Below are 17,973 nucleotides of genomic sequence, written 5' to 3'. Positions count from 1 at the left end.
ACTCTTTTATATACACACAAGGATTATGCCCTTGGTATTATTTACCAGTACTTCTTCCTTCAGAGATTTTGGTATGTCAGATCTGGTGTTTTAATCCCTCTCTTGGACTTTCACTCTTTTCTAACATATCTCATTAGCAATCTTTTTTCCTAATTTGCTTAATATCTCCTGACTATTCCTAATTATACTACCTGAGATATTATGCATACTGTAAAATATCATATATTATGTATGTGTGTGTGCATGTGCATGATTTGTCAGCATTATATAAAAGTGAACTTCAGAAACTTACTGGCAGAAGCATCCCAAAACTTTACTGATCCATCTGCATGGCTTAAAAAAATATAAAAATTAAATGTGTTAAAACAAGATGCAATTACAAAACACTTTCTACTTTCAGTGAGTGATAAATATAAATAGAAAAACTATTTCACTTGTATGGTAACTCCCCATACCTTACTGACAATGTATAATGGCATATATACCGACCATAAGAAAATATTTTGTTACTAGTTTGATTGCATTCATAAAATACTTTTTGATGCATTTTCTATACAGAACTAAGTCCCCAGTGATTTTTAAGATCATAACAGCACAAAATTAATTCCCATACTAATGCCAAGGTTAAGATTCAGCACTTTGGGCCTTGCAGTGGGCCAGCATCAGGCCTATGCACTCTAAAAACTGCATGTATATCTAACTTCGAAAAGACAGAGGGCAAGATAATTCTGCTTAATACCTTACAGCTGCATTGTTTTTATCAGCAGAAAATCCTCCTTGAAGTAGAGTCGGAGAAAGGAGACACTTCTGTTTAAAATTAGAATAATCTCTTATCCTCCTTATTAGTACTATTGCACATATAATTTTATCTTTTAAAAGACAGCTTTTGACTATCATCGATTATAACAATTTATCGAATGCATTGCTATCATCAGCATGGCTGAGACCAGAAGAAAAAACACAGAATGCATCTTACAAGAAGGCTGAGTTGTACTTTTCAGGGTGTTTTCTTGAAAATACATCAGGCATTTGCTCAATGGGGCTGCTACTTCAATCTGAACCTTTCATGGGTATGTCCCTCACTTAAAAGGTGAAATTCATCCCAGTGCACCACATCCCCACTAATCCTGTGGTATTAAAATGAATTCCGAAACCAATTCCCAGACACAGTCACCAGAAGGCCAGAGGACAACAGGCATAGAACAGCTGGCTCCCTTTTTAATGCTTTGCTCTATGGCCCTCAAAACCACAAAATTCTGTTGCAAAGGATCCCCCTTTCCTAAGATTCCATCTTAACAAATATACAGACTTAATTTCTAAAACTGGGGCCTTAATCAGTAATTCTTAACAGTAGTTCATCCTTGAATACAAAGCTCTGTTTTCTACAGCAAATGGGAATTTCTATGGTGACTTTGCACCAAGAAGAAAAACCATGTACTTCAACTGAAGAAGTTAGGACACATATACCCTGTCAAGGGTCAAGGCTTACTTATAGGTAACCCACAACTAAAAGTTCTAGACACTAACAATTTAAAAGAACAAATCCTCAGTTTCATTCTCACCCTGTAATAATGATTTCAGGATATGTCTGAGCTCCAAGGTTCCATGCTCCACCACTGATAGGCCACTCCTAAACGAACAACAAGAGCATAGAGTTTAAAACTAATCCTGATGAATTTTGCTTGGTTGATTTTTAAACTCAAGAGCAGACTTCTTCTTGCAGAAAGCAATACATCTTATAAAAGGAATGAAAATGCATAGTATTCAAGGCTTTTAAAGCTTCTTAATATTTTTGTATATTTATCAAGACTTCGAATTTCTTTCTTTCTTTTTTTAAAAAACATTTTGGCACAGATTATGAAACTGACTTTTATGTTAACAACCAAAGTTCCAAGATTTCTGCACAGCTAACACTGCAAACATTCAAAACAGGAACCAGAGGAAGGTGTAACAAAGTTCTGCTACTGTTTTCACATTTCTTGACTCTTGGAGCTTCTATAGGATACTGAATAGAAATGAGAATCTATTCTGAGGATGGAGACTACTGAAGAAGCTGGCCCAGAAAAGTGGGAAACAAGTATCTGAGCATCATGATATGGGATATGAGACAAGAATGCATCTTCCACAGATTGTAAGAAATCATCATCTCTTTTCTGGTTTTGTTTACTAGTGGCGAGATTCTCACTCTCTTCTGTGGTCTAGGCTGGTAAAGCAAGATGGTGGTCTGTGCCGAAAACTTGATACATATGGATACAGGATGTGGCAGATGACATAGGGGCAGAGTGGGTAAGGATTTGTGCAGAGTATGACTGGGTAGAAAAATCTGGGCATACAAACTGGTTCTGAGAATACATGGACTGGATGCATGTGGGTACAGAAATGTGTGGGTGGCAAATGTTTGGCTATCTACATTCTGAGTGTGTATTTGCACATGCACAAGTAAAGCAAGTTGGACAAGAGGTTGTACAAGGAGTACAGGTGCAATGTACAGGAAGCTATGTATATGAAATAAGGATAGATAAAAAGACAAAGAAAGAAAAAACATATTTTCTAAAGTACTTTGCTGAATCAAGACCCCAAAGAAGTACATAGGGCCCAGATTCTCGGTTCATGGAAAACAAGACAGCTCCAAGGAAAGTATTTCTTTTAATATGAACAGAAAACTAATGATGTCTGACTAGTTTGCCCAATATTTTTTTTAATTTGTTTATTATGATTTCTAATCAAAACATAAACCAGATTAATGCTTGAAACTTATAAAGTAATTCCATTTTCCATTTTTATTTCTGCAGCTTGTAGAATTTCTAAGACTCTTTCATTAAGACTTTAGTAGTTCAGTAAAATAATAATTAATATCCTTATTTAATAAAAATGCTGTCAACCCTTAAATTCCACTGAAGCTTTTCTGCTTTCCATTATACTCATTTTATATACTATTTCTTTCTTTGATAGAGATAACATATTCAGACAAATTTGAATTTTAAAGTCATGGCATTCTTTTAACTTAATCTGATCTGACATAACTCCATCAGCCTTAGTCCTGTATAATGGTGATTTAAGCAACCACAGAAGGAAGGCTGCCTCTAAGCTGCTGGCTGGACAATTTGAAATTAGTTATTAAAGAAGTAAAATTAAAATAATTTGGCAAGATATTTCAAAGACATAGATTGTATATCTGCTTTCTTTATTTAAATATATCAGTTTTGTTTACCTTATTGCTGTATCCTTGCTTTTTATGTTTTGCTCCTACAGAATAGAGTACAGGAATCAAATCTGGAGGACAGTCGGCAAAATATTCTGTGCAGGTGACAGGTGACTCATGAATGTCAATAGGATATGGATTTTCAAAGATTGGAAAACTAGTCAAGGAAGACAATTTATTAGAAGCACTGTGATACACTAAACCATATAAGAAGACATATTGTTATTTTACAGTGTATAACAATCTAAGTAAAATCATTACTGATAAAGTACATTTTCCCTTATTTTTTTTAAAGATATGTATTGTTTTAGTGTCAAAAATAACTAGTAAAGATATAAAAATTCTTGTATTGTGACAAGAATTCTTTTTTTTTTTTTTTTAATGTAAAATTTCCCAACACCTCAAAATCCTATTTATGAGTTTACAGAGGTTATACATTTTCTAGAAGCATCAGGTTCACACATATAATATGCATGTATACTATGACCTAAGAACTACCTTTACAATTGTGGATTTTATGTTGAACAGTTTTGCTTATTGGGTTGGTAAACTACTGATTCTACAGTGAACAATTGAAATAACAGATGAATTAGATCTCAGTTTATTTCTCACTTGCATCAGTTTGGACTGTCTAATAAGAAGGCAGGCCTCACTTCTGGCAGATTACACAATGTTATTCACAATTCAAAAATGCAAGAAATTTTGCTCTGATTCCACTTACATCCATTTTCTATTGCTGAGATGATTGGAATTAAGCTTGAAAGTGAATGATATCAGAATATGATTCATTTAAAATGTTTCAAATCATTAAAGATAAATTCTGTTGTTAGTTATACCAGTGTAAATGTGGACATACATAACTGTTAGTGTTGGATGCACAGCAAAGGAAATAAGAATTGGATCCTACATTTCATGATATATAGTTACTCTCTAGTATTAACGTTGATTCCAATGTGAAAGAATTGTTTGTCATTTAAAACAAACAATGGATTATGAAAGAATCCCATAGATCCACTATAATGCCATTATTTATTAAGATACTTGAGTAAGCATCTAAGTGGTAGCCCCCATGGAATCTAGTGAAGTTAGGTGTGCATATAAGTACTGGTTGAATCTAGTTTCTAACACACAAGTTCAGGTCATGATTCAGCAGGTGACCAAGAATCACTTAACATCAATGTAACATGAATGTTACAGGCTTAGATTTATTCCCAAAATTGAAATCAAACTTCTGTCAATTAGCTGATCCTAGTTTTTTAGGTGAAGGTAAACATATACAGTGAATTAACACCAAGAGTTAATGATTTTGGATAGTAAAATGACATTGCGTGATATCATTTGGATTTTTATCATCTGCTAGACAGTTAAGAAGTATAAATAACTTGATACAAGACTTCACACTTACTTGCTTTGTGTCAGGTCAACAACAATGAGATCTTTTTCCAAAAGCACAACTACAGCATAGGGTTCTTGAAATTCTGTAAGAGAAGAATAAAATATGAAAGACCTGGAGTTTTTCCATTCGTCATTCTAATCAAGTAAGTTACGTATATGTGTGATTTTTTATTCTTTAATACAGATGAGTTACAGTTGGTCACTGGAAAATTTGTGATCGAGAGTGCAATTAGAGAAATATTTATAATTTATTATATATAATTATTAAAGATTTTTCCCCCTAGGAAATACTTTTCATAACAAAAGCTTACATCCAGCCACATAATTCTCATAATACTCCTGTAAGTCTGCTGTGTTCAGTTCAGATACTGAAAAGTTACTTCCTTCTGTACACTCTTTAGAAGAACATATAGTTTGTCTCTGCATTTATTAATTTACATAGTGAAAAAAGTATTAAAAAATATAAATATGAAATTAAAACTGCAATTTCAACTGCAGCAAGCCATTCCAATATGTACAAGCTCAGAGTACACTCTGGAGATAACTCATGCCAAAACACTTAGTAAACAGACAGCAACTTAGTCTCCTTTCAGGCCAGCTATGAATGCATGGTGTTTGGCATTCTGTTGTTACACCAGGCTGTAAGTAACAGGTCAAACCAAAATATTTAAATAATAGTGTGTGATCAGGGGGAGGGCCTACAAAATGTTAATACTGGAAAGCGTCACTTTATTTGCCACAGGTAAATGAAATGCCATATTAACTTAGGCTACTGAAAATTAAATTTATTCCATGACATTGAAACATAGGCCATTGTTTTTAATGTGCAGTTGATTTAGCTATGTATAGAAGATTTATTTTACTTCACTCACTGGGGGATTAAAAAGCTAAATTTAGTTTCTTTTTTACTTACAGCTTTTCTAATGTTACTTTCTGGAGTTTTCTGTGAATTTACTTCAGCATTTGGCAGTCCCACAATATGCAGTAAAACACTTTAAAATATATACGCACATATGTTTGATTAAGAGCAATATTTCCTCACACTAGTCCATGTGTTTCAAACTTGTATCTGGAGATTTATGCATACTTTATTGTCAACTGATTACTTGTTTTCTATATTGAGAATGCAAACAAGTTACAGTTACTTTCAGTGATTTTTTATTTTTATTTTTTGAGATGGAGACAACTGTGAGAACAGAAGTTCCTGGATGGGAATTAAGAAATGAGAGAAGATTGCTTCATTTGTATTTTCTGTAAATATGTTTTGCTTACTGTACTCACCATTTGGATATGGGGTTTCACAGAGAGTTAAAAAATCTACTATAGGGTGATCCATTTCAAGAACTGTAATTGCTTTTCCATGCATAATTGTTAGACTTGGTCTTCGACAAGCCTTATCATATGACAATCCACCAGAAAATATCACAAACGGTTCACTATATCAAATATAAAAACATAGCAACCGTAAGTTTACACACATAGAAGTTTACAGTATAGGTTTAGTGTCTTTAAAAAATATCTTTGCAAAAAGAAAAAGGGGAAGATTCTGAAAGCAGTTTATTAACTCAGGAATGTAACATTGAATTAAGTACAGAATTATAAACATACCTGTTTTTACAGGTCTTGTACTCTACTTTAAGAATTGGTTTACAGGATTCGGGTTTTTTACCATCTCTTTGAATTTTTCCTAAGGAAATAAAGAGAGTGAAAACTGTATTAAAACATCATGATAATAAAATTATCATGCTACCAAAATAAAATATACACTTGGTAGCAACTGTATAATCAGCAAGAGAATGGAACTCGAAAGCTACAGGAGATGATGAGTGTTAATACCTATTTCCCTAATACATGAGTTTATTTAAATTAATTACATTTATTATGGCTTTAAGTTTTTACTGCCACATACATTTAAAGGACTAGAGACTACCCTTCAAAAACATATAAAAGCTATGCAGATTACTGAAGAGGATGACACAGTTAATAATTATTGAACTTCACCAACTGTATACCTTTTCTGATCACAGAATGACTATAAACAGGTTGATTTTTTCCTAACTCATATTTAGGTTGACTCAATTCCTTTTGTTGACAAACTGTTACATGCTTTGTCATGTAACTAGTTGAAGGATAAAATTAAATGAAGTGTACATTTAAATTCATGGGATCATGGTTAATTCTGGCTCAGTATTTTCTTCCAGTCAAAGAAAAGTTGCTTGTAAACTAAACAAACAAACAAACACACCCAAAACAACAACAACGAAACCAAACCAATTTTGCTTTTATTACTTTGGGGAATCTATGCTTGTTTTCAAGAATAAACAAAGACATTAGCAAACAACATGGAGAACATTGTACTGTTTCTTTGTTTTACTTTTTTACTATCAAAATTACCATGTGGGATTGTGGTCTGGAATGGTCTGTTGGGACTTTTCAGGTTCCACAGGGTCAAGCTTCCATCTGAGTGACTGCACATGAACTGTTTCCCTTCATGGTGCCAAGCAACGGAATGAATAGCCTGGAGAAGTGAATGAAGAACTTGAGACTGGAAAGGAATACACTGTCTACGCTAATGATATTTTGATGTATGACTTTGGATTATATTAATCTAACCGTGTATCAACAGTGGGATTGATTTTGTTTGTCGAGTCCATTACCAACACTTTAGAAACCAATGGCTGTAATCTATTGCAAATCAAGCAAAAACAATCCATTATAAATGCTAAAAGGACAGAAGAATGTAAGAAACTCTACTGTGTCAGACTAAAATTGAGGAAACAGTGTTAAGCAAGAAGTGTATGAACAATATACAGTGCAATCATAATATGTCTGATAGCTCTTAGAAGTATTTCATTTGTCAAATGTACAGAGAATGCTATGCAACAGTTTTTACAGGTAACATACAACATACACAAGCTTTCCCAGCAGACTTCTTTGGAAAAGTAGAAATAGTACTCTATTCTTGAATTGTTTTTCCTCCACATACTTAAGTTTCAGAGAAAGTACACAGAAACCTGTGATGCTTAATTTAAATACAAAATAAAATAAAAGACTAGGATTGTTTCATTGACATAGGAAAAAACAAAAACAGTGATGTAAGATAATTTGGGAACAGATAGTGATTCAGAGAAAAGTAATGTCATACTCCTATATGCACAATGCAAGTAACGTATAATGAATGTTAGGTACACCAAAAAGGAACACTTAGAAAATTAACAAAACATTCTCACTAATTCACTAATAACTAGTGGAACTGACTAGCACAAGATATCAAGAAGTTCAAACACGAATTAGGCATGTAAAATAAATAATGACATTATCCATAATTACATCAAACAAGCTGGAAGGATAACAGTGCAAGTCCTCAATTTTTTTTTGGTGCATCCTAGAAACTGACAAAAGACATTTTCTGACAAAACAAAGTATTGCTTCTTTGATTACCACAGCTTCTCACACACTTCCCTCAGAAGCAGAAATTCCCTGAATTTTCACTTGATTTTATTCCCCTTGTTAGCTGCCGAATAGCAAAAAATGCAATATACTTATATGTAATTGTAAATAAAAGACAGTTATGCTTCCATTTTGCTTACATTATGCTTACAATGCTTACAGTTGCATGTGTGTGTGTCTTCTTTTTTTTAACCTTGTTTATTCAAATCACTTTAAAATTATGTCTAGGTATTTAGTCAGCATTGGAGTTGTTCATATCAATTTTGCCTAAGTTGATCAGAAATTAAGTGGTGATGGTCACTCTTCAAGACTCCTTGTTGGTCTTCCTCTTTTAACAAGTATATTGATCTTTATGGTTGGTAATGGCTCAGGGTCTGAAGGGAATTTCAGGGAAGAAAAAAAAAAAAAAAAAAAAGCTGTGTCTCCTTCCCAGAACTTTTACTCAGCTTCTGAGGCTGGACAACATAGCCACAAACCAGGATTTGCATTAAGATGTCCCAGATGGAGGAGGAATGCCCCAGGAGGAATCTGACTTGCTTTGTATATGAATAGTTAGCTAGCACACTGGTAAGCTAGACAAGCCAATAAAGACTCAAAAAACTGGGCAGAAACATTGTGAACTCTAGATACTTACCTTCAAGTGACATAATGGATGTCATTCAAACTTCCACCTACCAGAGTAGAGTTGTCAGAAAATTCCTCTCAAATACCCGTAAGATATCAAACTACAACTTAAGCAACAAAAGATAACACAGAAAGATGGCTCACATACAGGCCAACGACATTGCCCTCGGTTAATAAGAACCCTAGATCTGTGGGAACTACTGCATTTCTCTCCTCATGCAAATTAATTCTGACATGAGCTTATTCATGCTTGCTATCATGCCAAATTCAAATCTGCTTTTGATGTGTTATCACACATAGAAACATTTCACATGGTTACAGTCGCTAACTGTGCTTGAGCAGGAGCTAGTAACTAGCAGCTGAAATTTGCTGCCTGTTAAACTGCCTCTCAGCTGCTAGGTGCCACCTGCCAACATAAGCCTACTGTTGAGTGGAGCTGAGCAGGAATGCTCCTATAGTCACAGACAGCTGGCATAGCAGCAACTCAAACTCACCTGATAGACTGCCCTGAAATGATCAAGAAATACTTAGGATTTGTTTTGGAGGTCTCAGCTAGGAGTCATGAATAACACTGAATGATGGCAATGAGTAAGTGTCCCTAATTTTCTCTCTGCTAGAATGTGTCTAATATTCTGATCCACTTCTTCAGCATCCTCACAAAAAACGAGCAGTTATTTACTTTGAACAAGAGTTCATCAGAGTGGGTGATTCATGTGAATGTTCACACAGTGTGTACACATAAAGCATATCACTCCAGATTGGGTATGTTTCTCCTGCAATACCAACAGTGGTTGCATGCATACTCCATCTTCTCTCATACTCAGCATGTACTAAAATTAAGCATGCCCAACACCATTTCAGTTCACTCCTGAGCACAAAAATCACTCCACTGAGAAGAAATGATGGGTACTCTAAAACCACTTTTAACCATATTTTGAACAAGCACAATACTAATCTCATCCTATCACTTAAGTCTTAAGAATCCTCTGTATTAGTAGTACTACAGGACCATTACAGCAAGGGCTGCATCAGATTTGATGCTTCCATAATGGCATAGTGCTTGATAAAGGTAGGGAGATGTCGCTTGTCAAATGTCTCTGAGAACTCTGCAGCTTCCTTTGGGAGATGTGTTCTAATGAGAGATGGTGTCTATGCTATAGAAAGCTCTGAATATGATTTGACACAAGCTGTCAAACTTATAAAGCCTGCATAAGAAGATGGTTGGTTTTTGGGGGTCTGCCAACTATCAGTAATAACTTGCAGATACCTTGAAGTATCTCATTTGTTTATGTACTTTCTTTTTATACCGTTCTATGGACATAAAATTTAAGGACTTTAGGAAATAGTTTGAAATAGGAGCCTTTTATAGAGGGCATCATGTAGGGTCGTTGATTGAAAGGGCCTGAATATCTCATACTCAAGAGAAATGATCACCACTGGCAAGATGACAGTCATCATCACACCAAAACACAAACTTGCATCTGACAACTCAAAGAGCAGACAAAGGGTCTAAGCAGCAGGTTTAAGCTCCACTCTGGCACCAAGTGTCTCACAAGTGAGAACATTTTAGTCTCTTGAGAAGCTTTGTCACAGTAGAGAAGAGCACACTGAAACTCCTTGTATAAGGAGTTGATAGGCTGAGGCAGCTTCTAACTTGTCTTTAGTAGTGCTAAAAGAGAGACAGGACTAATTTTAGCTCCAGTGAGTAAAACATGAGTACCAGGGAGAAGCTTGAAAGGGAAAATACAGGCTTATAAGAACACCCAGCAGAGGAGTTCCAGATAATGCAATTTATACAGCCTTTCTGATCCTTGGTGAGAACCTCCATCACTTGGAAGAAGCAGACATTTTATGTATGAAAGGTTTCCAGCCTTCACGACAGTAAGTATAGCGTGACTAAAAAAGGGTAGGGAATGCAGCTGTAAATGCTTCATTTACAAGTCTGTTAACAATGGGCAGAGTCCTCAGGTCCCCCACTTACAGGCTACTGGGTTATCTAAATGAGCTGTTTATTCTAGGAACAATGTACCCATGACATTGATCTGGATGGCAAGGAAAATGAAAGGACATATTTCTGCAAGTATTGGGCAGATCCTGCTAATATTGTAGGAAACAACTAATTGCACAGTCATAAGATTGCCCATAGTCTGAGGAGATGTCTGCAATATGTCATGTATCCAGGACTGCAAGACTCATGTGATGTGAAGCACCACACTGGTATGACAATACCATGCAACCTAGAAAGGACAGGCAAGATTGCACAGTGGTGATGTCCTAGTGGAATAAGAACCAATGTCTCTTGATGAACCTTTTGTTAGCCAACTGTTCAAATGAGAATGTTAAAGAAAAAGGACCTGTTCCATCTGAGCTGAGTGTCCACTACTCAATTAAAAAAACAGCATTCAACATAGTGAAAAAATATTGAATGGAAGAGACCTTTTATTAACATTTCTCAATGACAATCACATGGAAGCATTTCCTGTAGCTATACTAAACATCTTTAAAGTCATGACATAGGAGACTATCCCTCTCTATGACAACTGAATTACAGCAGATATAGTTCTCATCTTGAACTTAAAAAAAAAAAAAAAAAACACAACAACTTAGATTCATGGGTACACAATCAGTTACAAGCCTCCTTTCCCCTACAGTATAAAAAATATCTGCCATTAACTTATTGCTCCTGTGCTGCACAGTGACTGGTTCCACAGATCTGAATAACAACAGAGAGCCTGCTTCTCAACACGTCTGAGGAGACAGGAATCCAACCCTACTGAGGAGAAAACCAGCTGAGGCTTGATCCTGTGGAAGGATGAGTATCTAGATGGAGTCCTGAGGGTGCTTACCCTGTGCTTAATGTTGAGTGACATTACCAAGCTGGATACCTATCTGAAGAAGATTACAGAGAAGAAAAAACTGGCCTTGGTGATGAACACTCACGATGCATCAAAGACAAGAAAATAACCTGCTTCTCACTCTATGCTCCAAGTGCCTCTTCCTTGGAGGAGCCTGGTGCCAGGAAAATTTTGGATACTGAACAGAAGAACCTGCTCCACTGATAGGCCAAATAAAGACACTGACATCTGACTGTCCTTAGAGATGCCAGAAGAGCAAGTGGTGAGTTAGATGAGATTCCCAGTTCTTTCACCATTTAATACGGTGACTACATCAGTTTCAAAACTGGTGCTAAAGAAAATATAATGGTATAAGAAAAAATTGTCTGGCTTAATTTCATTCATACCCTATTCAGAGAGGCATTTTGATATTCAAGGAAGGTACAGAACAATTACAGCACTTTATGTGAAACCTCAGATACCGTGAAATTGCAATTGGCTGGCCAGAACAACAATTCAAGTAGATTGGTCAGATATCATGGGGCACAGAGCACTTCCATCAGTCCACACAGAATGGTGAAGGGGAGCAGAAACAATGTTTTCTGGACTCTGATCTTAGGTGACCATTCTGTAAGAAGAGGCTCGGGTTTGAAAGCTTTTGTTTTGGTGCCAAATACCAAGTGACACATGCTGAACTAACCATTTGTGACTCATAAAAGCTATATAACTCAGGATTTAAAAAGAAACCTTTCTAGGGATTTCCTAGAGGAATACTAGCAGATCTGGAACATTACCAATCTGGAGCCTGAAAGTCTGGAATAAACTACAGTAGCTAGTTCACACAGCCCTTTTATAGACAGCAGAAAAAACTTAAAAGTACGTCAGTACACAGTAGCAAGCCATCCTAAACTGAACAAAGTGGAGTAATGACACAGCAAGTAACCACTGAGGAGGAAAGCAAATGACTAAAGAAAACAAACAGAACAACACAAAGACAATTCCTGAGGACAGTACTGAAAAATGTGGAACAATTAAACCACAAGAAATATTCAACACCCAACCACTCTGTCTCAACAAGCAATTAAAAAGAACGGAAATGGTATTATGAAGATCTTTTATGTATTCTCTTCCTGAGAACAAGAGAAGACAGTGAATGAACAGGCACCCCCTTAAGAGACCCATATAAAGTGGTCCAATCTCAAGGAATAGAATATGTGCATTTTCACAAATGTATGCACAGGCAGACTGTCACTTGTCTGTCACAACTTGACTGTCACAACAAAAACAACGAAAAAGAGCTACAAGAAACCAATTACTGCCTGGATAACTTAAAACAAAATTTCCTTTGCTACCTTCAGTTTTAGTTGCATACTCATCCCTGGCGAACTTACAGAAGGGTTGGTAGAACAAAGCAAGTTTTTCTCTAAGGGCAGCACAAAACTCATAATAAGAACATATTTATTTTTGAAATAACATGTTTATTGATACAAGAACTGTATGTGTGTTTGATACAATTTGCTTACAAACAGCAAGAGTCAATATTCTGATAGAAGTAAGCATACAATTCTGAAAAATTTTTACACAGCTCTTGAATACTGGGTAATATGAATAGACCTACGAAGTAATTTGGCTTTCATGCTGATATTCTAGTAATACTCAGTAAAGATAATAATAAAATTCCTCATGTAGCTGTATTTCAGGTCAGCTCATTGCTATACTCTATTCAACTGGGGAACCCCACACAGAAGCACATGAACTTGTCAGAATCAAGATGAAGAGATTCTGTTGTAGTACACTCAAAAGAGGCTAATGCAGTACAACTAGAGATCTCAGGTTTTGATTTCTGTTGTCAATAAGTTGCTCAAAAGCAGAGCACAAACAGTATTACCAGAACAAGCAGTACTTTAAGATAAATATCCATTTGCTTGATAAGACATATGACAAACTGCTGAATAACAGTTTTTCCGAATTAATGGAAATTGCTTACCTCATCATAATAAGCTCTTAGATCAGCTCTTTTAGACCGTAAGTCCCAGAGTACTACAGTCCCATTTTCATAGCCTATCAATAGCTGGGGGAGGGAAACAAACACAATTATACTTTCAGATAAAAAAGGCATATACAGATATTGAAGAACTTCAGAGTTTTAAGATTTTCTTTTTCAAAATATATAAGCACTATAAAAAGAAAATGCCAAGTGCAAGACTGTAGTTTAGTCATGACTGACAATGCAAGTTCTGATATGGAAATAAAACATGCTTTATACACCTTTTTTTTTTTTTTTTTTTCCTGCAAGAATATGTATGTGGATAGTCTTCACAATTTTATACCTGTTGAAAAAAATACAAATATACCATGTTCCTCTCTGCTCTTATTTTCCTTGTCCCTAGGTTGAAGGGAAAACAGTTTGACACCCAAGAGATTACTTAAATAACGTAAAACCAAAGAATCACCAGATTAAACTCTCACTCAGCTAGATATATTTCTTTAACTCCTGCCTTCTATTTCTTTAAAACATTTTGAAGAACTCCTGTTGCAGAAAATAAATTACTTACTTTTCTACAAAATTGAAAATAAACTAACCAGTATGCTATTTTTTACTTCTTCTAGAATTAGTATATCATAAAATCATGCACACCTGAGACATACAAAGTAAGACTTGTCAAAAGATTAAAGAGGAGAAAAAAATGCTCAGGAAAAAAAAATAAGAATGAACACAATGTGTTCTCTTTATTTCTATTGAAAAGAACTAAATTATTCATCTGTCACTATAGCGAGTACCCTTCATTTGAATACAGTGCACTCCAGATCTTATGGAAGATATGATGTCTGGCCTACTTAGGCATTCTGCAAATTTCCTCCCAGAGAGTCTGTTTTCCTAAGAATCTGTCTTTGGACGTGAAGACTGGGAACGACCATAATGGCAGACTCACATATTTTGGTTTTAGACTATTTTTATACATCTGGCAGTGATAATTGCAATTGTTCTTTGTCCATAAATACATGGAGCACAGATTGCAGGCAAGAATTTACAGTTATTTAGAATCTGAGTGGAAGAATTACAAGGCTATCTTTTAGTCTGTGAAATCTTACCACAATCTTTGCTATCACTCACTTTAGTTTGCATGTCATTAAAAATAAAACTGCTGGACTTTTAAACAAAACATCATTTTTTTTCTAAGTCAAATATCATCAATACATCAATACTGCTGCATACAGAGTCTAGGAACACTCTAGTCTCTCAATCATACAAGATATGATTCTCTGTATTGCCAGGAGAGTATTCTTTATGTGGAGATGAATTACATGATCTGGGAATGACTTACAGTTAATATATTTAATACCTGAATAGGAACAGTGTTTGATTATTTAAGAATTTTACTCCTGAACAATATTCAAACTGTCTTGGAGAAATTCCAGAACGTTTAACATTTTTGTCTCTGGACAGGTCCATATGGGATTTTGTAGCAGACTAAATGTAAAACAACATTCCTTTCTGAAAGCATACAGCTAACTGGATAGCACCAGTGTCGGGATGCCATATGGTATTCTGACATGGTAGATCGCCATTGGGGAAGTGTACAAAGTGCCTTACTGCAACTTCTTTTGCTGCTTGTGGAGTGATCCTAAACAGAGATGACTGTATATCCAGGAGTTAGTGACCCACATAACAGCTAACCTGTGTATGTGCAGGCCTGTGCTGTGATATGGTGTGCTCCACATATTCTTTGACTGCAAGATAAACTTAGCCGGGTAATTGTAAAGGAGAAACCTGTAAGCAGCTCCCACTTAGTAATGGTAATTGCAGTACCCTTGTGTCCTTGTCTTTATGATAATGTAAACCAGTATGTTCTCATTTGAACAGCCTTTTACTTGACAGTAGAATTGAAAAAAAAATAAAAATATATCTACATATTTATATACATCTGTAAGTAAATCTTTTAAGAGCTCTAAAGACCAAAATACTGGCAAACTTCTTCACAGATGGGATCAGCAGTGTGTTGTGTCCTTATTGGAGGCCATCTGATGCTGTACAACTTGCAGCTCCCATCATCTCAGGAACATAAGATTATCTATCTTATCTTTTTCCTTTTTATATTAAATCCAATAAAATGTAGATAATGGATATCTTACAGAGTCTGAGTGCTTTTCTTACTGTCTTCACTAGTGCATTACAGCTGGGTACCAAACCAGATGGGTTTGGTTTGTATCTACCTGTATTCTTTCCATCTCAGTTTTCATACAAATATAATCGGGAAATGAATAGAAAAGCATTTAGTATGTGACCCTGTTTCATAATAAGCTTTTTTCCCAAGTGCAGCAGGCTTGCCTTTTGATTTGTATCATTCTTTTTGCAACGATATTGTACTCCAGGTAATTACTAAAAAGGTTAAATACCTCCTGTCAGGGACAGCCTTCCACCTGATCTGTTGCTGAAATGCTTAATGCACAAGGGCACTATAGGACTGCAAGATAAAAAATACTGTGATTTCAGGGAAGAAGTTAAAAAATGAACAGATCTGCTGCATAGCCAGGAATCTCTTTCTCATTTGCTCAGATGGTAGCCATGCTGCTTAACTAATAGTCCTGTGGTATGACAAAGTCAGAATTCCATCAGGGTGAACGTGATTGGTCTCATTGCCAGTATATTCATGATGCTCTGAACTCTAACCTGCCTGAACCATAGAAAACTCAAATGTTCTCACTCCTCTTGGCTATTGTAAGAGATCTGTAAGACAAGCTCTATGTCTGTACTAGTCGATATGGTGAAAAATAAAACACCCATAAATGCAGTTGGAGGAGAAAACAGACAAACAAGAAAAATAAATATGTGTAAAAGGAGTCCAGGGGAAAAAAAAAAAAAAAAATCCCAATTGTGTTTCTGACACCTCGTTTATCATGTTTAATATGATTAAGAATCATAAAGAAGGCTGCATAGAATTTAAAATATGGAGGAATCCTGGCACAACCTTCCTTGTCCAGTGGAGTTGCTCCACATTCTGACTAAATAAATCCTTATTCCTGAAATGTTTTTGATGATGATGTTTAAGGGAAATTTCTCCTTTCCAATCAGCATCTTGCATCTTGGTACATGCCAGCCAGCCCCCTGGTAGCACAAAACAGCCATGGGGAGAAAAAAGAAAGCCTGCCAAATGCACACTATATTTAGGTGTTATTAGATCTCAGAACACAGACTCAGAGATAGGAACTTTATTCCACCAGCTAATAGTTAATAACATTAAACTTTTTCCTATTAAACTTTCTCTAGTTGCTGGGAAACTGCAGATCATTTTAGTTAATATCTTCTTCTGTGTCAGCAAGAAAAATCCTGTTTGCTACATTTCTGCCACTTACAAATGTCTGTGTACTTCAGCCTGTTCCTAATGTACACTTACTCACTGATTTGGCAGACACAGTTCATGAAGTTAATCACTAGGTCCCCAAATTGCTCTTAAGTAGCACACTAATGCCCAAATTCTCTGTCGTCTTCCAACCACTGCTTGCTAGATTTGGGACAGAGACTGTCTCCAAAATCTGCCTTGGTAGTTTGCCTGGAGGACACTCTGGAAAAAATTTGAATGGCAGAAGTCTTCTGGAATTACACTCACTCTTTTGGCACAGAAAAACTGGTCATCAACTACTGAACTTTTAGGATTTATTTATTTATTTATTTATTTTTAATGAATATACAGCTGGCACACAAATTCCCCTGGCTTTCAAAAAGAAATAAATGATTGTCCTAGCTTTGGAAAAAATTGTCCGTGTTTTGGGGCTCTCAAAAACTGAGTGCATCAATCCCATAGGGGAATGCTACTTGTTTACTTCAGGGAAATAAGCCCAGAACTGTAATCTGTGGAGTACAAGAATATCCGTATTTCCAGCAATGATTATGACTAAAGTGTTACCCACTTTTTAATTTCTGAAGCATCTGTTAAGAATACTTGTATCTGCTGCCAACTCACAAAGTGATTTGGGCAGTGTGCATTCTTCTACCAACACCTTTCACTGGTCTTTGGTCTACTTGAAGCTGAGGAGCTAAACAAGATAAGTGAATCTCACAACAGCTCTATTACCTGTTTCTTAAGAACAGCTCTACCGAATTAAGCAAGAGGTCTACTTATCACAACAGGTAGGTCTTGTACTTAAATAGCCAAATGGAAATATCAAAGAGCAGTGTGTGAGGAAGGCGAGTATTTATACTCTCACATATTCTCACAGCCTGATTCAATGATAGCCAACTTCTCAACTAGACATAACTCCAGTTAAAATAATCTTTAATAACATCTTAGGAAAATTTAGTGAACCTCTTCCAAAACCCTCACATTGATTTCTCTTGTGTGAACTTTTCTTGTTCCCCCATGTGACCCACATACACTTTTAGCACCTGCAGCACTACTTGGAATAGCTTCTACCCATTGCACATTTGAGAAAGCACTTAAATGGCTTGTCTGGAATCCAGTTTCTTTC

At 35.7% G+C, this 17,973-nt stretch overlaps 1 protein-coding gene across 13 annotated transcripts in view; it reads right to left on the bottom strand.

Moving 5' to 3' along the window:
- Positions 1-17,973, bottom strand: part of STXBP5L (syntaxin binding protein 5L) — a 191,437-nt gene that overhangs the window by 65,253 nt on the left and 108,211 nt on the right. For all 13 annotated transcript variants that reach the window (XM_068698430.1, XM_068698439.1, XM_068698432.1 and 10 more), the window contains 8 exons: positions 13,493-13,576; positions 6,992-7,115; positions 6,206-6,284; positions 5,879-6,033; positions 4,608-4,680; positions 3,212-3,359; positions 1,563-1,630; positions 293-333 (listed from right to left, as the gene is read on the bottom strand). In XM_068698430.1, coding sequence (XP_068554531.1) covers positions 293-333; positions 1,563-1,630; positions 3,212-3,359; positions 4,608-4,680; positions 5,879-6,033; positions 6,206-6,284; positions 6,992-7,115; positions 13,493-13,576 — 772 coding nt within the window. The remainder of the gene's footprint in view (positions 1-292; positions 334-1,562; positions 1,631-3,211; positions 3,360-4,607; positions 4,681-5,878; positions 6,034-6,205; positions 6,285-6,991; positions 7,116-13,492; positions 13,577-17,973) is intronic.

This window comes from Anas acuta, chromosome 1 (assembly GCF_963932015.1).
Source record: "Anas acuta chromosome 1, bAnaAcu1.1, whole genome shotgun sequence".
Taxonomy (NCBI): domain Eukaryota; kingdom Metazoa; phylum Chordata; class Aves; order Anseriformes; family Anatidae; genus Anas; species Anas acuta.
Note: the sequence above shows the minus strand (reverse complement) of the source record. Positions and strands in the feature narration are given on the sequence as shown.